General features: G+C 41.8%; 1 protein-coding gene across 1 annotated transcript; it reads left to right on the top strand.

Moving 5' to 3' along the window:
• The first annotated feature begins 76 nt into the window (after positions 1-76).
• Positions 77-17,233, top strand: CFAP210 (cilia and flagella associated protein 210). Its single transcript, XM_054972789.1, has 9 exons — positions 77-194; positions 2,878-3,104; positions 7,368-7,541; positions 7,639-7,832; positions 9,264-9,420; positions 10,706-10,845; positions 14,487-14,679; positions 14,897-15,061; positions 16,576-17,233. Exons 1-9 carry the CDS (start codon positions 125-127, stop codon positions 16,915-16,917), a joined length of 1,662 nt encoding a protein of 553 aa, XP_054828764.1. The 5' UTR covers positions 77-124; the 3' UTR covers positions 16,918-17,233.
• Positions 17,234-21,877: the final 4,644 nt, after the last annotated feature.

Raw genomic sequence — 21,877 nt, 5'->3', positions numbered from 1 at the left:
CCCCTCCCCCCACACGCTCCCGCCCTCCGTGCTTCGCCTGGCGTTGCCTGGCAACCACCCTATGCTATGCGTTGCCTAGAGCGCAGTAGGAGGCCGGAGGCTCTGCCTCTGGCCTGCCCTGGACATGGCAGCGGCTGCTCGTCGTCCCGCGGTACAGTTTGGGAGGCGCAGAGGGCAAAGCCGAGAGTCCACGCGTGAGTGAATCCAGGGCTGCTGATGAAAGGGGCAGGACCGAATGGTGGAAGTTGGGTTGCTAACTGTTTGAAAGGGGGGGGGGTCCTGCTTCTGCTGCCCATTTCAACACTTTGCGTGTGTGTGTGTGTGTGTGGGCCGGGGGGGGGGGGTAAGGGGGTTAATTGCCAGCCGACGTACAGGCTTTTCAAGGCAAGGGGTCGACAGAGGTGGTCTGCCATTGATTGTCTTTGCGCAGCAACCCTAAACTTCCTTGGTGGTCCTTCCATCCAAGTATTAGCCAGGGCTGATTCTGTTTAACTCCTGAGATCTAATGAGATCAAGCTAGCCTGGGCTATCCAGGTCAGGGCTGCCACCTGTTATGTCTCTAGGACATTTTTTGTCACGTAGGGTGGCCAGCCTCCAGGTAGTTCTCTCGGAATTACAGCTGATCGCCAGACTACGTGAATCAGTTCCCCTGGAGAAAATGGCGTCTTAAGAGTGTGTGGCATCACATCTCCACTGAGTTCCATCCCCAAACTCCACCCTTCCCAGGCACCACCCCCAGATCTTCAGAAATTTCCCAAGAGAGTTGATAACCTTATCGCCAGATCTGTTTGCAACCCTAGGGCTTGGAGTGGCATGGAGGGGAGGGGGCAAATAATCACTGCCCATATATAAGCTCCATATGGAACTGACTGCAGAATGGGAGGGGGTAGCCTTAGAGCACCTTCTACTCTGTGAGATGACAAGGTGGAAGATAACATCGTCAAAATGTCTGCGTGTGCACCAGCTGGAAGGGTTCATCTTCCCAGCCACTTTTTCAGATGTGACAAATGGTTGTGTACTGAAATAGAGAGATAGAGAGATAGATACACACACACACACAGTATATATAGCATTGTATGTATGTGTGTATATACGTATGTATGTATGTATGTATGTACGTGTATATATATACCCAGTTGCTCAAATATAAAATAGCCAATGTAACCCATTTTCCCAAAAGGAACAGAAATCTTGTGGCACCTTAAAAGGCTTCACAGAGTCTTATTTCAGCATTACGCTTTCTCAGAATACAGTCCACTTCTTCAGGTGCAGTGAATGGATCCTCACTAGGCAGTCATCTTATGCAGGAGTATAAAGAAAAATACAACAAGGCCATCAAATGCAGAACACACAGGGAGAAATGTAATTATGTAGAATTAAAATCTAATCATGAAAAATACAGAGACCATCCAGTAATCCTGCTAATTTAGGTAATACCTGTAATTGGATGGGGAGGGGGACAGGTTTACAGTCCACTTCATCTATGGGGAAGTGCTCCTGGCCATTGTGAGGAAACCTGCCCATAGCATATTAGTACAGGTTTCCCCAACAGAGCCAAGGGCAGCTCCCCAGGGCAATTTCAGGTCTGGAAAACGGTATGAGTGAGGGGTCTCCACCCTTAAATCTCCGCTCCCTGTGCACACCACGATATTAAGTTCTAAGCATAGAACTTCCAGTGCTCATCTGATCAACATGATCAGGGAGGATACATAGGCTTGTAATGTGTGAATTGACCTGGTCACAGCTACCCTGGAATTACAAGTCTTCCTAGTTTCTGCTGTGCTAGTTTAACACCTGTAATGGGGAAGCAGTTGTGGTTCTACTTCCTCTGGGATTTACCCCTTTTGCTAGGCATTCCTTTTTGTTCTGAGGAACTAAAAATGCAATTTGTGTCAGTATCTGGGACCCATAATAGAACTTGGGGGCGCTGAATGCAGCTGATGGGCTGGAGGTTCAAGAAAGACGAGAGGGAATACTTCTTTACTCCATGAATAACTAAGTTGTTGAATTCACTGTTAGGGGACGTAGCGATGGCCACGAGTATAGATGGCTTTAAAAGGAGGTTGGACAGAGGGATGGAGGTGTGAGGCTCCTCCCTCACTAGTGCCCCCCCTCCAGCTGGCTACCGCTGGCAGCTGTCCTCAGATGGGCAGGGGAGGGAGTTGTACCACCTCGTTCCTCTCAGCTCATCCAGGTCCCATCCCTCATTTGCCTGCCATCCTTGAGCCAGTTCTCATCAAGTTCAAACTGTTGACCAGGAGGAAGTATGGCTGTCCCAGCTCTCATGGCTGCTGCAAGTGGAGGATGGGCCTGCCAAGGCTGCCTGCTGCTGTGAGGATGGGGTGGGTGTGATGGAAACGTGTTGCCTGCCAGAGGAGAGGTCTAATAATGACAACTAGCTATGTTTAGTAAAAGGAACCTCTGTATACCGAGACAGCAAACCTCTGAAGTTCAATGCTAGGAGACAAGATCAGGGAAGGGTCTTGACCTCTGTGCCTTTTTTAGTTGACCCTCCAAGGCAACTGTTGGCTGCTGTGTGAAATAGCATGCTGGACTATGTGGACCATTGGTCTGATCCAGCAAATGTCTTATGTTAAAGGGCTAATGTCGAACTATCTTTCTCAAGCCCACTGTGGGCCTGGTGCTCTTTCTCCAAGTCTGAATTTCATTCCCACTCTTATTTTCCTTCAGACATCAGTGAACTTCCAGGAAATAGCCTTGACATATGATTATAGCTTTGTGGAGAATAAAATTGAATGCATATACACCTTACCAAAGTTAAGATCTCAACTTGGCTTTAAAGTATTGGCTTTCTGGTCCAAAGGAAAGTTATACACAGAGCAAAATAACTTTTCTCTTGCTGTTGTTGTTATGTAGAAAAAAACGATTTCAATGAAGATGATGCTATAGAGGGAATATTTCTCCCAGTGGGAGTAGATCTTCGCCAGATAACTATATTGTCGAAGGCAGAATGGGAAAGGATTCAAGACAACCTCAATGCTCCAGCAAGAGAAGCAGCACAGATTCGTGCTGAAAGGAAAGAACGGAAGGATTTGCACTTACAGTCTCAAGCCCTTATGAAAAACTGGAGCAACACTATTGCAGTAAGAGCAATTTGTGCATGTCAATACCTAAGGGTTACTTCTCAAACATCAGAATATGTTTATATCTTTTCTAGTTTAGCAGACTGCAAGATCTGCCCATCAAAAAACCAGTTTCCGTATACCTAGAATTGGTTGCATCCGCACATCCTTAGATTTTATGCTCTTGTTATGCTGTAGCACTGGACTGCCTTGTCTGCACCAAAAAATCCAGTTGCTAACCATTGCCATAGGGCAACAAGAATGCGGTATCCAGTATAGATACATACATGGATGCCATTGTTAACAGATCTGGTGTAGTGTTAAGGCGAATGAGTATGAGCGGGCAAGTCTGAGGTTCAGATCCTCATACGCACATAAAATTCTTGCAGAATCTTATCCCCCTTATTATTCAACTTTCATGTAAAGCCTTTAGCATAACTCATTTCTAGCTATAGAATTGGATGTCATTAGTATGTGCATGGCAGCCATATCCCTGGGTGATGCAATAGAGGTTTTAAATTGGTGTCTGACAGCTGTGGTAAAATGGCTGAAAGTGAACAAAGTGAAATTGAATCCAGGCAGGATGGAAGTGATGCTGCTTGGGAAGGTGGAGATATTGAAGGACATTGAGCTTCCCACTTTCATTGGGGTTCAGCTGACCCTTGCAGACTCAGTTAAGAGCCTAGGGCTTATGCTGGACCCAGCACTGCTGCTAGAAAAGCAAGTTAATGCACTTGCAAAAAATGCTTTCCACGAATTCAGTCTAGCCTGAAAGATGGCACCTGCCTTGACACAGCCGATCTGGCCACCTGAATCCATGGCATGGTAACACATCAATACTGACTATTGCAATGTACTGTACATTGGTCTCAAAGTCAAGTTGGAGATTATAGTTGGTGTAGAATGCCACATCTTGATTATTATTAGGAGCTAGGTGGAGCATCCATATCACTCCCATTTTACAGTCACTCCATTGGTTGTCCATTAGCTACTGGGCTCAAATCAAGGTTTTGGCTTTCACATACAAAACCGTTCATGGCCTTGGCTCCTCATAGCTATGGAATCAACTTTCTCCCTGTGGTCCACCATGGCAGCTTCGCTCATCTGAACAGGGCCTTCTGCAGGTGCCACACAGGCAATAGGGTATACTGTAAGGAAATGGTTCAAAGAGATGCTTTGATAAAGTGATATGGACTATAGACTATATTACTGGGTACTGTCTGTTACTGTCATTTATTATGTCATGTCAAATTGTTTATGTTTTGTTACAATAGTGTTTCAGGTCTGTATCAGATTTCTGCTTGTTTGCAAATTTCTGTTGTGATCTGTATCGCATTATATTGTTTGTTGAAAACTCCAGCTGTTGATTGTATTGAATATTACTGTGTGATGTGCCTTGGGTCTCAGACTATAAATAATGTGGATAAAAAAATAATGCAGATTGGCCCTGTACTAACTTCTGTACATTTGCATTTGTCTTGCATTTCAAAGGCTGCATGCATTTGCACTCAGACCCTTAAAGTTAGGCCCAAATATTACCTTGTGTGACACCAGAATCCAAAGCATACAAAAGATCCTATATAGTTTATAATGGAATGAATGAATGTTTACCACTGTAGACCAGATGTCTGAATAAAAGCCTTAATTTCTTGGGGGATGCAGAGTATTACAATAAGTAATGCAAGACAGTTAGTAGGAAGAATAAGACATAGAGATGAGACACTTCTGTTCTGTTGTCCTTATGTTCTCTTGGCAAGCAATGACATCAAATGTGGTTACAGCTATTTGCAGCTGTGTGTACTATGGAAAAGGAGGATTGTAAGAGAAGCAAATAGATTATTTTGTTATTCCTATAACAGGTTTGAAAGCTGCAAATAAATGTGTTTATTTTATTTATAGTCCACTTTTCTCACTGAGATTCAAAGTGGATTACATAGTCAACGTGAGCTACTGCTGAGACATTCAACAATGGAGTAGCAAGCAGAAATCTGATAGAGAACTAAACAATACTGAAAAGGCCAAAAGAAATTTAAACATGACATGTTAAACGATGCAGAAATTACCTTATAGGAACATACTTACCTCAACAGACACTATTCAGTAGTATAGTCTAAAGTCCCTATCTTTTTACCAAAGCATCTTTGGAAAATGTTCCCCCAGCCCAGTTCTCCCCCTGTGGTACACTATATGGTTGTGGATTTGAGGAGGTCATTTTATCTCCCGCCATTCTAATTCCTCATGAGCAGGATTTTTTAAAAACTTTGGATCAATTGATAGACTATAATGACAAGTTTTTGTCTTTTTCTCAGCTGAGGTCTAGATATGACTTGTCAACTTTAACTTTTGCTGAATGGCAATATTTACAACTACAACTTTTTTGGTATCCAGGTATAGCCCTGCAGCATTGAGTTTTTTAGAGTCTCCCCTACTTTTGGAAACTCTTACTGAATCTATGCATAGATCCAGAGGAGTTAGCCGTGTTAGTCTGTAGTAGCAAAATCAAAAAGAGTCCAGTAGCACCTTTAAGACTAACCAATTTTATTGTAGCATAAGCTTTCGAGAATCACAGTTCTCTTCGTCAGATGCATGGAGGGCCAAAAGAAACTGGTCAAATATAGGGGAGGGGAGGGGAGGGGAGGAGGAATGTAAACAACTCCTTTGATATGGAGATGCAAACAGCTGTTTGCATCTCCATATCAAAGGAGTTGTTTACATCCCTCCTCTCCTCCTCCCCTCCCCTCTCCTCCTCTATATTTGACCAGTTTCTTTCTGCCCTCCATGCATCTGACGAAGAGAACTGTGATTCTCGAAAGCTTATGCTACAATAAAATTGGTTAGTCTTAAAGGTGCTACTGGACTCTTTTTGATTTTGAGTCTATGCAAAAAATGAAACCTACAGTATTTGTTTATACATGCAGAGTTTCAGGAACAAATGGAGTAAGGAGTTATATCACCCAATTTTGCCAAAGCAAGTGGGATTAGATCTTCAGTGCTATGCTTGTTACTTCTGTGGATCTTAAGCTGCGATTCATTCAACAAAAAAATATGTTTAGGGTATATAGAGCACCAGAGTGCTTTTTTAGTAAAGGACTAAGTACAGTTTCTTAATTGCTTTAGCTAACAGGACATATCCTTTAAGCATATGCTTTGCACATGTCAAGTTTGATCTTCTGGGAGGAAGTTATTACTCATTAATTTGGTATTACAATACCCATTGCTTTTGAGGATGTTTATGTACTTTTAGACTACCTACCTGGAACCTAACCAATGGTCAGCAATAATGGACCCTCTGTGTCTTTACTATAGTTAGAATACTTACATTAAAATACTGGATACACAAAAGCTTACCGTCCATAATTCAGGGGATGGAGAACCTTACAATTTTATCTGTTTGACAACTGTATCTGAGCTTATTATTGTAAATGACAACTGTGGATGAGTTTATTTTTAGGTATTTGAAACCTATTATGGATGCTTATGTGTAGATTTCTCACTATGAACAGAACCCTTTTCAGTGCTTCTCTTTTTCTGCCACTGCTCTACTGATGAGCATTCAACCATCAAGCTTACTATTAGCAGTAACAAACTGGAAACCTGTAAAGAATTGCAAGGGGGAGGATAAACGATTTAGAACTTCCCAGTCACCACCCAGATCTCCTGCCTCCAAGATGCTTTATGCTTTCTTGAGCTTGGGCAGATCTGTTTTTTCCTATAACTGACATTCAGCTACTCTTGCAGTGTGATCCTAAGCAGAGTTACATCCTTCTAAGCCCATTGACTTCACTAGACTCCGCCTAAGATGGCATTGTTAGTACATGCTTCTTATATCACGCTAATTCTCCCCTTTGGTTGATTAACAAAAGTGAGTTTCCACAAGTATGTAGAAATCCCTACCCTCTCTATAGGTAGTCTGTTTTTGCTATTTTTATGATTGGCATGGCTTTATTTATCTATTTAGACATACGATGTTACTATTAGATATAGTAACACAGAATAAATCACTCAGCTGCTAGCCTGAATTCCCAGTTCTAGATTGGAACGTACCATTTGGAATTTGACTGAATCTCATCACTGGAGTCTATGGCAAGACTTCCATCAATGTAGCTGTGGACTAATCCAAGCCATCCTGATGGTGTTCTTTTGAGAGAAGAACGCTTCAGTGAATTTCAAAGTAAAGTTTACCCTACCTACAGATTGTTGGCATAACTCTTTAAAAATACCATTTTTGAACGCTTTCACTTCCAATACTATTCCTAACAGGGGTGAGTTTTCTTTGTATTGCAGGGTTTGTCACAGGCAAAGCTGAAAGTCAAAAAAGAACGTGACGAGAAGAGTGAGGAAGAAAAAAGAAAGATTGACCTGGAAGAAGCCAAGTACCAGGCACAGAAGAGAAAAGAAGCCATTGAAAAAGCCAAAATTGATCAGTATTATCAAAGTGATAGAGTGAAAGGATTCCATGTAATGTAGATGATTTATTAAGCTTATTTTTTCATATTTATTTTTGGCATATTCAAGAAAAGAAGAAAAAGTTACATGTTCCAATTTTATTTTGCAGAGAGCCTTTTTACTTACTGAAGTCTTAAAAGAAAGGGAGGCTCAGATTCAATTTCAGAAGAAAAAACAAAAATTATACCGGAGTAAGGATGAAGAAATAGAACGTGAACGTCAAAAAGCTATACTAAAAGAGGAGGAAAAGGTTAAAGAATGCCGTAGGAAACGAATACAGCTTTGCAAGGAGCAACTGGAACAGTAATTATAATTAGAAAAGTTTTTTAAAATCCACTTAGCAATCCTAAGCATGTCTACTCAGGTCTCTTCAATGGGGCTTACTCCTAGGAAGTTGTTCTTTGAATGGTACTGTTCAACTGCCATCCTATGCTCAGTTACTTGAGAGGAAGCCCTGTTGAGGGCCAGGTGCAACAAGAGATCTATGAATGTCTCTTCAGCAGTTCTCTATAAGCTTTAATTGCAGGTAATTGGGTTAATGATGGAAGGTATTTAGAGTTTTTTCTCTGTGTTCTATTTTTGCCCCATAGGACTATTATTTAGGAAAAATATAGGTCACAGATAGGCATTTGTATTCCTCATCCCTAAGGAGGGGGATTCATGTTATTAAAAACTATATAGCAGGAAAACGTTAGCTTCATAGAAACATAGAGCTGAGGTACCCTAAGGGTCATGTAGTCCACCCTCTGTACCTCTATGCATCCCTGCTCAATGCTCAGAGAAAGGCAAAAAAAACCCTACAGGATCCCTGGCCTGGAGAAAATTCCTTTCTGACCCCAAAATGGTGTTTGGCATTATCCTGGGCACATAAGAAAGAGCCACAAGTTATGGCCCTTGAAATCTGTGGTAAAAAGGTTAGAGTTGATCTTTGAATGCCAAGGAACCCTGTCTGGAGAGAAAAGAATCAAATATCCCATTAGTGTTTGTGTTTGGTTAACTAAAGCTCAACGTGGCATGTTCACTCACAGTGGGGAAAACATAGCCTCTGGGGAGTGCAGTTGAGAGCCATACTGTACATTCCATACTGATTATTCCATATTAAACATTTATGGTGTTACACCTTATTTTCTGTAAATGTTTGTTGCTCCATAGGACTATTATTTAGGAAAAATATAGGTCACAGATAGGCATTTGTATTCCTGTCCAGTCAAAATAGCAGTGTGAAAGAGATTATGCTTATCTCACAATTAAGTACCATATTATTCTTGTGGGGGTCACAAATAAGGGACTTTAGGGAATACAAAGCTTACATGCTACTAACTAGATAGATAAAGCTTGTGTCTCTTTACCGAATGTCGGCAGCTGGGGGTGGGGGGAGGTTAAACAGAGGCCAGAATATGGGATCTGGACAGTCATAAGTCCAAAGTTCCCTTCTGTCTCTCTTTCTCTTTCCTCCTCCTCCTCCTCCATCGCCTGCTTGTTCTTGCCACAATATCTGTCTTAGTCTGTTGCAGCAAAATAAAGCAGGAGTCCAAAACAGGCACCTTTGAGATTTATTCAAATTTATGCTGGACTGAATTTTGTTAGTCTTTTAAGGGGCAACTGGACTCCTGTTTTAATTTAGATTCTCTTCTACTCCCTGTCTTTAATTCAAAACTTCCATGAATTGAATAGGAACCTTTGACATAGCTGTTTTACACTTAATCCTCACATTTGTCTTATTGCATGTTTTAGGATAAAAGAGCATGAACATTTAGCAGAGCTGAGCAGGCTAGAAAGCATAAAAGAAGGAGAAGAGATTCAGATGTTGACAAGGTTACATCACCAAGAGCAGCAGGAAAAAGAGCAAAAGAAGCAGGAAGAGAAACTTGAGCGTAAACGGGCACATCAGGTATATAACAGAAACCTACTAATTAAGTTTGAACCTAGAGATACTTTTTAGTCCTTAATAAAGAGAGGTTCTAAACTAAAAGCTTCTCCTGCCAGTTTCTAAGAGATTTGTTTTTAACTAGTACAAGGCGAGTTATCCCAGGGTGACTTTTGTGCATAGGAAAGAAATAGTGCAGTATATACTGTGCCTGTGTAGAGATGGACGAGGTTGGGGGACTTACAAGGGATAGAAGATTCCTCCTCTTGCTAGCCCTCCTCCCTCCCCGACTGTTTTTCCTCTACCCCCTTATTTTGCCATTGGCTCCACTTCCTCAACTTATACTGCCACTTGCTCTTTTTCTTCCCCTTTTTCGCCCAACTGGCTTCTGCCCCCCCTCCCCACATAGTTCCACTTCCCCACACACCCTTCCACTGGCTTCTGCTCCTCTTCCTGTTTCTCATCCAGGCAGGATATTTAAGTTGCTGTTTTGTGATTTTTTTAAAAAATGAGCACAGGGCCAGTCCTTGGTTATTAGATAGAAGGATTTGCTAGTGACACAGAGAGTGGCTCCCTCCAGACATAGGCACATTGGGCGGGGGGCGGGGGGAGGTAGTGGTTTGAACATGCCAGTTTAGTATGTGCAAGCCACACACAGAGATTGTGATGAGCTTTACTGTTCCAAATGTTAGAGTAGGTATCAGAAGGATCAGTGCCTGCAGTGCAGTCCAGACTGTCAAATGGGCCATTGTTAAAGCTGCTATCTAATCCGAGCAAATCTAAAGACTGTTCCCCATTCATGTATACTGCAGGGTCAGTATATATGGACCTTCCCCCCTCCAGACACATTGTTCTGTAAGTGTCATCGACCAAGGATTGCGTATGCATGCTTTTCTTTTGCTTCCAGGGAAAGTCTTTGGCAGCAGAGAGCTGCACACTGTCACAGTCTTTGGCTATAGCCTGGTTTGGAAGCTCTCCACTTGCTTCCCTTCTGCCCAGCAAAAGCCTCCCTTCAGCATTAAACCCATGATGGGGTCTGGAGACTGGGCCTACAGGAATTAACGTGACCTATTGCATTTATCCCTGAAGCTCAAGAAAAGGCCCCTCATTAACGATAAGCAACTTGCTGAGGGTGAGGAGAGTCTCCCTCCTCCCTTTGGCCTACTGTCTTTCTCCCCAAGTTATTCACCAGCTCCCGTTTGACTGCATGTTATCTGTCACTCCATTATATCTAGTCAGGATAAATGTTCTGAGACTTTAGAGGCTTACATGAGTAAGTATAATGTGTTGTCTGTGGGTTTTTTTGAAGGCACATGTTGCTGACCAAGTTATTCTAAGGGCTATAGAAAAACAAAAACAAGAAGAAGAAGATGATAAAGTTCGAGCACATTTTAATGCAAAACAAGCTATGGCTAAGCTGAGAAAACAAAAAGAAGAAGAAATGCTCAGGTAAGCAGACACCTGATAAATTAAACTTAAATAAATTAAAATTAAATTAAATAAACACACACACACACACACACATGTACACACACACAGAATCCTGAATTCTACATACACTTGAAAACAAACTGTCTATGACTAACAATGTACACTAAGAGCAATTATTTATTTTTAATTTTTTTTAAACATATGAACAAAGAAACTGCACTTGAGAGAAGAATCTCATGGAGAAGGTTGCAGAACAGAGCAGGAAGGAGTGACTCCTTCCCCCTGGGCGTGCACAGTCCAAGCTGCATCTCTTAAGGGAGAGGATTTTCACACCAAAGTTTGCTTTGGAAGTTCCAGACCAAAGCTGAGAACAGACACAAAGCCCATCAGTGTGATGCACAAAGTCCACAGAAGTCACAGTTTTCTAGAATTCTGAATTCTAACGTCAACAGGTCTTGCATATTGAGGTATTGTGGACTGAATGCTTGAGAGAATTATGGACTCTCAGTAATGCTTCTGGAAGCTTCGTAATGCTTCGGGAAGTTTTTGGGCCCTGGGGGTTAAGTTTAAAGGGCCCTTTTGCAAGTAACCCTTACCCCCTCACCCCCACTTACCTGGCACCGTGCTGAAGGAGGAGGCCCACCCACCTCCCTGCTGGCCTCCGGTGGCGGTGTTGGCGACGGCACTCTCTGCCAGCCAGCTAGCCATGCCGGCCGCAGCTGCGCAACAACGGCGGCAGGGAAGGCCCTCTCTTTTTGCCAGGGGCGCCAGCCATGGCTGTGTGGCGGTGGCAGGGAAGGCCTTCTCTGCCAGCCAGCTGGCCAGTGTACCTGACCAGGTAAGTGGGGTGAGGTTAAGGGGTGAGGGTAGGGGTGGCCCCCCCGTCACTTCAGTATGCTCCGAATCTTTACAGAGCATACCGAAGCTACTTAGAAACCTGAATCGGAAGCGGTATGCCGCTTCGGGTTTTTCCAAAGCTTTTCCCCGAATCTTTTTGGGGTGCACACCCCGAGTTACTATATTAAAAACACACACACACATAAAGGAGAGCTAGAATTAGGAAATCCTTTGTAATCTGCTGCCCAAAGTAACCCCTGTATGACAATTATGTAAATTATTAGCTGTTTAATCAATAGCTATTAGTTTACTGTTTATGTATTTCTGTGAACATTTAAACAATCAGACCAGGGGTGGAGGAGATGTCATTGAGAGGTTGTTGTTGTTGTCGTTGTCATTGTTGTCATTGAGAGAAATGAGAAGATCATCCACCCTGTATCTGAGGCTGTTTCTAATTAATGGTTAAACCAATAATGTTTGAAATAGTTTGAATGGTGGCTTTTTAAAACAAAATTTACATCTCTTATAGAAATCTGCCTCCAGGCTGCAAATTGAGAAACTGGCATGCAAATTAGTATGCTAAGGGAGTTCATCTGCTTGCCCTGTTGTTAGCTATAGAAATAACAAAAGGCTAGTGAAGACAATGAGTGGGCCAGCAAGAACCTTTGTCTAGCGGAAGAACAGACACCTTCCTTTCTACTAGAGAGCCAGTGTGGTGTAGTAGCTACAGTGACAGACTAGGATCTGGGCGACCCAGGTTTGATTCGCTGCTCTGCCATGGAAGCTTGGAAACCTGCATGACTGCCATGGAAGCTTGCTTGGTAATCTTGGGCCAATCACAGGGTTGTTATGAGGAAAAATAGAGGAGAGGAGAATGATGTAGACCACTTTGGGGAGAAAGGGGGGTGTAATGATTCCAAGTAAATGTGTGCATGTGTCTTTAAATGCTTGGTTTGAGCTAGGTGAAGAGGGGGTGAAAGAGAGGAATGAGTGAGCAATATGATTGGTTGACTGAGATTGTGGGCGGAGTGAATGCAGTTTAGACTGAGAGCCAAGCTACAAGTGACATTTTTCACGTGAAGGACACTTGATTGTTTTCGCAAGTTTTTCTGGGAACTGAAGTCCCTCTCCCCCGCCCCTTTTCCTTCTGTTCCTTCCCCTCTCTGTTAGAATCGCTGTCTGAAGAGCCAGAGAAGGCCAGCGGCGGCAGCAGCTTTTGCAAATAGTCTTGCTCCCGGGGAGCTGCTCTGCAGAAAGCTGACATGTCGGTGAAGCTGAGCAGGACGCCCAGGGAAGGGAGAAAGTTGCAGCTGCCCGCCCCCCAAAGATCGTTGCGAGCAGGCTTGTGACTGGAGGAACGATTTGCAAAAGCTGCTGTTGCCGTAGGCTTTCTCTGGCTCTTCAGGCAGCGATTCTAACAGAGAGGGGAAGGAACAGAAGGAAAAGGGGTGGGGGAGAGGGACTTCAGTTCCCAGAAAAACTTGCGAAAACGATCAAGTGTCCTTCACGTGAAAAATGTCACTTGTAGCTTGGCTCTGAGAGAGCAGAGAGAAAAGGTTTCAGTCAGAAGAAAGCAGGCTAGCTGTGTGCTGCCTGAGTATACTGAAGTATTTATGACAGAAATATAACCTGTGTGGAACCTGAACTGAGCATGTTTGTGAAAGGACACTCAGTCAGGGAAAGAGAGGCCAACTGTGTGACTGAGACTAAAGGAAGTAACTTTAAGAACTAAGAACTACTTTTTTGAAACCAATACACTTCTTGAAAAATAAACATTTATTTTGTTATATCCCAGTGTAGCTGTCATTGCTATATCCCATTCATATCCTCAGGGCCACATAGAACCACGAAGGAGCCTGACGCTTAAACACGTTACCAAAGGGGAAATTTGAATAAAATATTTTGGAATAATATATTCCTGGTGGCAGCAAACTACCCAGAGGGCGTAAGGGGAAGATTAAAAGAAAAATCTACCCCAAAGAAAGTACAGGTCGTAACAGGGGGTATAAATGAAGTAAAATAAAATAAAAAATCCTCCTTACAGATGTGTTGGGGGCACTTGATTCATGCAGCTCTTTGACTAAAAGAAGAGGAAAGGCAGTGTACAAACATGGCGTCTGCTTAGCTGGGCATCCGCATGGAGCGCCTGTACTTTAATTGGCATTACCCACATTCTGGAAGGAGAGTGGAAGGCACGCCTGCCCCTCCATCATGCACAGCTCTTACTGGCTTACTTTTTATCTACATAATAAACAATTAATAATTTTGAGCCAATATACAGAAATGTTTGAGTAGCAGGTCTAGCTTAATTAAGTTTCAGTAAAGTTTCCTCCTGTGTCAGCTGCACATTACACACATTCATTTTCCCCCTAACTCTCAGTACTGGGGACTCAGATTTTCTAGATTAAAACTGGAAGCACACTTCATTCATTCTTATGCTCAGAGACATACTTGCTTGATCAGAAAAATGGGGAGGCATTTTCCTTGTCATTATGGGATTGCTTAATTAATAACCTTGCCTTCCATCCTGCTCTTCCGTTTGTCCTGTCATTGAGAGCTCAAGGATGGGTCTGTGCTTTTAGGAATTCCACTGTAGATTCAGGGCGGCCTTTTTCAAAGAGTTCAGGGGCACCCTGACTCCACCAGGATGATGTCAGTGCTCATACATAGTCAAAGATAAGGGGGTCACTGCTGAAAAGAGCCCTTCTGACGGGTATTGTGTAGGGGCTGTATCCACTATAGTTGATTAATTTTCCAAGGCATGCTTCAGACCCTCTTAAAGCACACAGGGAATCACTATACTAACTGTGGTACTTTTGCAGGGAAATAGAGGAAAACAGAGAAAATATTACTAAGCGCCTCCTGGCACAGATGAAAGAGAAGATTGATACTGAAGATGAGCGTATTGCTAGGGAAATCGCAGAAGCAGAAGAGGAGCGTGAGAGAGAACTCACAGAAAAAGAAGAAAAGAAGAAAGCTGATTTGAAATCAATCACAGAACACAGAATTAATGTGGTAAGAAAAAATCCAGACGCTTTTTTTGTACCTTCTGTCACTGGTCCATTTCCCTCCCCCCCAATTAATCACTCTTAATAGGTTTCAGTTACAGTAAAATATTATTATCCTAAGCAACTTGCATGGGATGTTGAAGATAGTCAAAAATAATATATGTAAGGAAATTAATATCTAGTTTCAAAGCCATATGATTTAAATTGGATTATATTATTTATAGATGAAAACGAAAGAAGAAAAAGAAAAACAGGAGAAACGAGAAGCTAAAGAGACTCTTCATAAAATGATAGAAGCAGATCGAGTCTATCAGGAATTAGAGAAAGACAAGAAACATAGAAATCATTGTGCTAACTTAAAACTGCAAGAAACCCATGTCATACAAATTGTAAGTACTTATTTATTTATAAAATTTATATTCCACCTCTCCAGATTGGCTTGATGAGTCTTACAAAACCAAACAGACAATAAAAACCAATCACACCAAAGAAAATCAATACAACAATTCAAGTCAATAACAGTCATGCTAATTGCAACAGAGAGCATAAAAGCTCATTAAATGGATCCATCTAAAATGATGATAAAACAGTCTTTAGGCTTAGGAGCAGGCTATAAAACAGATAAAAAAGATAGAACCCCTTAATTTAAAGTCTGGGCAAAATGAAATGTAAAAGTCAGGAAGAGTAGGCTCTGCTTTGTCCATCAAGGACCTCGGCACGCTGCAGACCAAGCCTGGTGGACAGGGAATTGGGGTTGCCATTGTCTAACTGAGATATTCGATCACTTATTCTGGGGTACAGGCTCAGTGGGGAGAACCTATCCTTTGCATATTAGAGGTCCCAGGTTCAGTAATCCATATCTCCTGATTAAGGATCTCTGTCAGCCTTTCTTTGGCTCAGACCTTGACGAGATACTGCCACTCAGAGCAAACAATACAGGGATAGAGAGATCAGTGGCACTACGTGATATAAGGCATGTGCCCTGCCTGCCAGTCTTCCAGCACTGAATATGTCTGCCTTGTATGAGCCTTATTATAGACAGTAGATATTCTGCTAGTGCACTGCCCACCCTGCTGGCCATTGAACTCTCAACTTGAGTTGACCAAATCATTTACAGTGATGGATATGGTTTTTCTGGAGAATCTTCACCAGCATTTAGGGCTGCTCAGAATTTTGTGGCTGCCATGACACTCATGGGCCTGCCCCATATACCCACACTTTTTCCTTCCCTCATTGTGTGCACATGGCTCAGAACATCGGATAAAGATCTGAGGTCATCATGATATATAAGGATAGAGGTGATCCTTTGGGCACCCTGATGCTAATAGGGGTTTGGAGGTCACCACCAGCAGCATTTTGGATTGTGTTTGGAAACAAACTAACAACCAGTGGAGCTGACACAGTACTGGAATTCTTTGTTTCCCACGGACAGTCTGTGTTAGAACTCCAGTGGCCACATTTTGAACCGATTGTGGACCCTGGTCAAATTTTGGAGGCAGTCCTGCATAGAATGTGCAGCAGTAGTCCAACAATTTGCATTTGTCTGTGCTTAAATCAGGAATTAATTTGCAAAAGCAAAATGGAAAATGGCAGTTTGTCAAATATATTTTTCTATAAAGATAATTTATAATGCATAAATATAATGCATACTTTATTTGTCACAAATATAAAAAATTTCATTCAGTGGAATATTACTGACTTAGTCCAAACTTGGGCCAATTAAAATGAAGGCAGATTGAACCATTGATTTCATCAGTGCTTGGGTTGCATCTGTATTATCCTTCTGCTACGTGAGCTTATTTATCACAGCAAAATTTCAGTTCTGAACTAGTCAATTGAACAATGCTGTAATTTCAGTTCAAATACATTAAGTCACAATTAAGTTTTTTCCCTTTCAATACAGGCTGAAAAATTAGGAAGAGAAAATCGTGAGAAGCAAGGGGAACTGGACTATGTTAAACAGAGAGAATATATTGCACTGTGTAAGGAGCAGGAATTCCAGCAGTATGCAAAGAAAGTAATTGATGAAGAATCCAAGACTGCACCAAATCTTTACCCTCTTTTGAAAGTAGTACAGGGAGGTATTGGTGGTGGTTGTGGGAAACTTTATCGAGGAAGGGAAGGAGAAAGTCCTGGTAGTCAAGGTGCTCAGCAGCCTTATACTGGTAACACAGCTCAAGAAATGAAACTTCTAAATGAACACCGATATGAGACTACTAAGGGACGACTAGGTTTTACATGGTAATAAAAAAAATCTTTTAAAATCTATTACAATTTAAAATGGCCCTAGTTGCAAAATATGTAGTATAAACATTGCAAATTGAAAATTCACAACTTGAATTGAGTTTTTAACTATTTAAATATATTTGCATAATACTTAAGACAGTAGAACTAGTTTAGACACACAAGATTCACTAGTGTGTAGCATCTACAAAATAGGTAAAAGCTTTTGCACAATTCTATTATTGTTCCAAAAAAGCAATACAATAATTCAATTTTTACTGTATAACTTGTTTGTACCACATGTGAACAGAAATAATGTGAGTTTTGTGGATGAACTATCTGCTGTCTATATGACATTTAATATTTTAAATATTAAGGGTCCTCATTATTCACATGGGGAGCTAAGTGGGAACTTGCAACAATTGCTCTTTCCTTTGCTGAGGGCAGCATCTGTCTGCTGGCAGAAAACAGTAATTGGTTAAAAAAAATTATATATTTGTTCACTAGCCATTCAGTATCAAAGATGGGATTCCCAAAAACCATATTTGCCTTAGACATACATACATACGAGAAATTTTCAGGGAAGAATCAGTTGGAGGGAAGGGAAATGTGTCCTTTGCCTTTCTCTTCCAGTGAAGAAGACTAGATCTTAGGGTGGGGGGCAGTAGCTGGAAGGGGAACAAACAGCTTGTAGATAAAAAGAAGAGGTTTGCCAGCAAAGTCTGGGGCTGACCTCAAAGATTAGTATGAGAACTGGACGTGAACAGCTGTTACGTTTTCTACATGAAAGTAGAAATGTTGGGAAATACCCATTCTGCCCTTAGTATCCCTTTTTATCTATAGTTTGTTCATTCATTCTATGAGATCATTTTAGGAGCAGGACTGTCAACCAATTATTTTGACTTAGTTCTCTTCTAAGAATTACTTAATATAATGTATATATAGTGAAAATACCCATGTAAGTGCTTCTGTTAGGGATAGTGAAGAAAGACAACAGTTGCTTCGAAGTACAATATAATTTAATAAAGACTAGGTTACAGCTATCCGCTGTTCACCCACAATAAACATTTTGGGATTGTAACCTTCTCCAGTCAAAATGCCTGAAAAATAAACCGGTTCAACACTTCCAGGGTTGCAAATGACATCTTGGTTGAAAGGAACGTTTATGCTGCTCACAGCACAACACAGTCTCAAGTGTTTGGCCCAAGGGTTTGGATTTGTGATTTCATACAGAGGTGCGACCTGTCTGCAAGCTTGGATCCACACTGAAGGGGAAAGCCCTTGTTCCTTTGCATTTGGTTCAGAGAGGAGAGCGCAGGCCTATTGTGTGGCACAACATAGTTGCGTGCTGTTCAGTCTGCCTCACCAATTTAATTAGGGCAGGGGAAGGCAGCAAATACTAATATTCAAATAGTCATTGTAGACCTAGACAACATGAGTGGTATCCATGCTGTGCTGTTTCCTTTTCTGGAAAAAATCCACTCGAGAGAGCATTTCCAAACCAGACCCAGCCTTCTCCCCCTTGCATTTGCAAGTGGAAAGTGTTTCCATTTGCAGCTGGGGGGTATGGCAAAATTTCCTCCCTGCTGCTACCTTGTATCTCTGAGATGTCATTTCAGGGGCCTGCTGCCGGCGGGATGGGGGGGAGGCTTTTCAGTGGCTATTGAGGCTCCCACCAGAAGCTTAAAAGTTACCATGCACAAATAAAGCACACGAGCATGCTCTCTGGGAGTCTGGCCAGAATGTTTTATTAAATTACATTTCAAATACAAACAAAAGTGCTTTGAGAAAAGTTTCAAATGAGAGTATTTGCACACTTTGGTTGCATCCAGAGCAGTGGCAGTGGAGCAAAGCTCACATAACGAGACTTTCCTCTCTTTGCCAAGGAGCTCAATAGAACCCACCAGAATAGGGGAGCAGATATCTACAGCGGAAGAAGGGCATTTGTGAAAATTGTTCAGGTTCCTCTGACAACTTAAGTACTCTTCAAGTGGTGTACAGCAGCATGTGTAGTGGTTAGTGTTGGGCTAGGACTTAGGAAGCCCAGAGGTTTACATGGAAGTTTACTGGGTTACCTTAGACCAGTCACTCTCTCTCAGCCTAACCTTCCTTACAGAACTGTTGTAAGGATAAAATACAGAAGGGAGAGAACAATGCTGTTACCATGTTGGGTCCGTCTTGGGGGAAAAAGCAGTGTATAAGTGTCATTTTGTTGGCAGAAGTGCACCTTTGGATTCAATATATACAAATTGTATTTGGGTTATTTTAATTGATATATAAGGTATTTTAAAAAAAAAATTGTAGAGAGTAAATGTTTATTCAGTCTGTTGAGAGACTTGCATGAAATTCTAGGCTAGAATTAGCCTTCAGTGTAATTTCTGGGAGTGGTAGGAACCAGAGTCTAATCTCTTTGTGGGCTGAAGGTTTTGTGGGCCAGCCAGGTTTTTGTTCAATATTGCCCCGTTTCTTACCTTAATACAGCTCCCTGTCCGACATGTCTTTTGTCCATTCAGAACCCATGACTCCTAGAATAGCCTTTTTGGTGGTCCAAGGGGACTCCTTCCCTTTTTCCCTATCAGAAAAGCTGGTTGGATCCCATCTTGTGTTATGCAAGATACATGTGATTTAAACAAGTAAGATGCAGCAATGGTATCCTGCAACTTTTTTTAGAGTAGCACAGTGGTCATGGTGGTTTTAACTCTTTCTCCAAAAATTTCATGATCAAAATTACTGTAATTTACTGTTGGGGGAATTTTGATCTCTCAGTTGATTAAAGGAAAACAACTCATGCTCCCCTTAAACAAATTAGCAGTTCACCACAACTGCATTGCCGTAAAAAGGAGAGCACACACTTATCATGGATCTCCTAGGTAACATGCAGACTTGCCAGAGTAGCACATAAAAAGAGCTTTCTCCCCCTGGTGCAATCAAGCTTAAACTCGTCTTAACATTTTTTACTGCTGGGTATTCAGTCAGCATTCAACAATGAAAACTTATTCTTTGGTGGCTCTTGCTGGTCTCATCCTTCCCAGAACTGGTTATCTTCATTGGTTTGTCCAAAATTATTTAGCCCGAAATACATGAGCTTCAAGAGAAGCACAGGCTTAAACAAACTGAACAGCTATGGGTGTGAGGTCCCCCAACAGTCTGTACACCAGCACTTAACATATTCAGCCAATCTTTTGCACTTGATGAAAAAACACACTCTAATGTACTAGAATTTTGGAAGGTCACAGGTATGCATCCCCGCATATAACATGGAAAGCAAAAGATCTCAGGTGCTGTCTCTGACCTTGCTGCGTGCCATATGCTAAATGAGAATAACATCGAGTTTCAGCAAATTCTGATCCTCTTCAACTTCCAAAACCAGCTCTGGTGACTCTAATGAAAGCACATACTATCTGGATTGCCTTTGCCTTTTAGCCCCATAGTGCAATGTTGTTTCCACAAATGCCTTTTCCAAGGTTCAACAGGGCAACCAAGAGCCATTAAAGAATTGATGACTAGATCACAATTCTCTGCATTTAAGTCTGAATTGCAAGAGGGAATTTGCCCAGCAAAACTAGCACAATAGATTTAGAGTTAGATCCTTCAAAGTGAATAATCTTAGAAGGGCATACTGTGCTGTTAGGGAGCCATGGGAAGCCTAGCTATCTTGCAGAAACTCCATTAAAAATAGAGCCTACTGTGACTGAATTTCTGGATGTTTACATTTTGTACAACTCACAAAAATATCTGGGGGAAAAACTCCAGTAGAAAATATCACCATTTACAGCATTATTGGAAGAAGCCAGAGGAAGGCAGTTCCACTAGTTTATTTTTAGGTCACATATGGACATATTTCCCCCCCTTCTTTGGTTATTGGAACAGGTGACAGAAATGAGCACACACCATTACTTCTGTATTAAATGCCTGCAACCCAGAGGGGTGGGCAGATCTGTGTACACTCCCAGCTTTTTATTGTCTCTGAAGTTGCCTCTACAGAACCCATAAATTGATTTTTTAAATGATCCCCAATTTAAAAGCAGTTTGAAAGCAGCGAAGATCCTCCAAGCACAGCAGAAGCAATGCATATAGTGGTTAGAGTTGGACTATGCTTGCCAGGAAACTCATTGGGTGACTTTGGGCCAATTACTTTATCTTGGCCTAACCTATTTTACAGACTCATTTGAAGATAAATGGAGGTGGTGAGACGTTACTATGCTTTTGTGAACTCTTTAAAGGAAGAGTGTAGTAAAAATCTATATAGAAGCTTCCTAATGAACCAGATTTTAAATAGCATACCATGCATGCACCAACTATAGTCTCCCCTTTGAAAACTCCCTCAACTGATTGTTAAAACCTGGGTTTTTTAAAAAAGCAATGGGGTAGAGGTGAAAAGGTCTCCATAAATGACCATACGTAGCTGTTGCAAACACTGCTGTCTGGATCATGTCTCCCATTTTCTCCTTATATTAGTAATCATTAGTCCTAACTAGAGATAGGCATGAACCGAAATACGAACCAAAGTTCATGACGAACCAAGCCGATTAATGGTTTGTGAACCAGCGGTTCGTCAGAGTCCATTTCTGACAAATCGCCACGACTTTAGGCTGGTTCATTTGGTTCGTTTTTTGGTTTGTCACTGCAGACAGCCTGGCACCAATCAATCAGTTTCCTAGGCAACAGGGGCTGGACTTCCTGCAGACCTTCTGCTGACCCGGAAGTAGCCTGCTGGCCCAGAAGTGACCTTCTGCTGACCTGGATGTGACATTTTCACAAACCCAAATGAACCGGTTTGTGAACCGAGGCAGGTTTGTGAAATGTGACAAACCAAGAACTGCACAGTTCGTTTTTTTTCCGGTTCGTGCCCATCTCTAGTCCTAAGTAGACAGAGTGTGTTGAATTTAGGACTTGTAACAAGCTCTCATTGCAAAAAGTCTCCTTCAACCTAACAGATCCATTTTAAATTCTGACCCTCTTTGATCTGACTCTCATATTTT

Source organism: Eublepharis macularius, chromosome 2, assembly GCF_028583425.1.
Source record: "Eublepharis macularius isolate TG4126 chromosome 2, MPM_Emac_v1.0, whole genome shotgun sequence".
Taxonomy (NCBI): Eukaryota; Metazoa; Chordata; class Lepidosauria; order Squamata; family Eublepharidae; genus Eublepharis; species Eublepharis macularius.
The sequence above is the reverse complement of the archived record's forward strand: the minus strand, read 5'-3'. Positions and strand labels throughout refer to the sequence as shown.

Bases quoted from the DNA above. Each gene is read 5' to 3' on its own strand.
- CFAP210 (XM_054972789.1), top strand. From the start codon at position 125: ATGGCAGCGGCTGCTCGTCGTCCCGCGGTACAGTTTGGGAGGCGCAGA. The intron at 3,105-7,367 runs GTAAGAGCAATT...TTTGTATTGCAG, and splicing joins ACTGGAGCAACACTATTGCA to GGTTTGTCACAGGCAAAGCT. The intron at 7,542-7,638 runs GTAATGTAGATG...TTTATTTTGCAG, and splicing joins ATAGAGTGAAAGGATTCCAT to AGAGCCTTTTTACTTACTGA.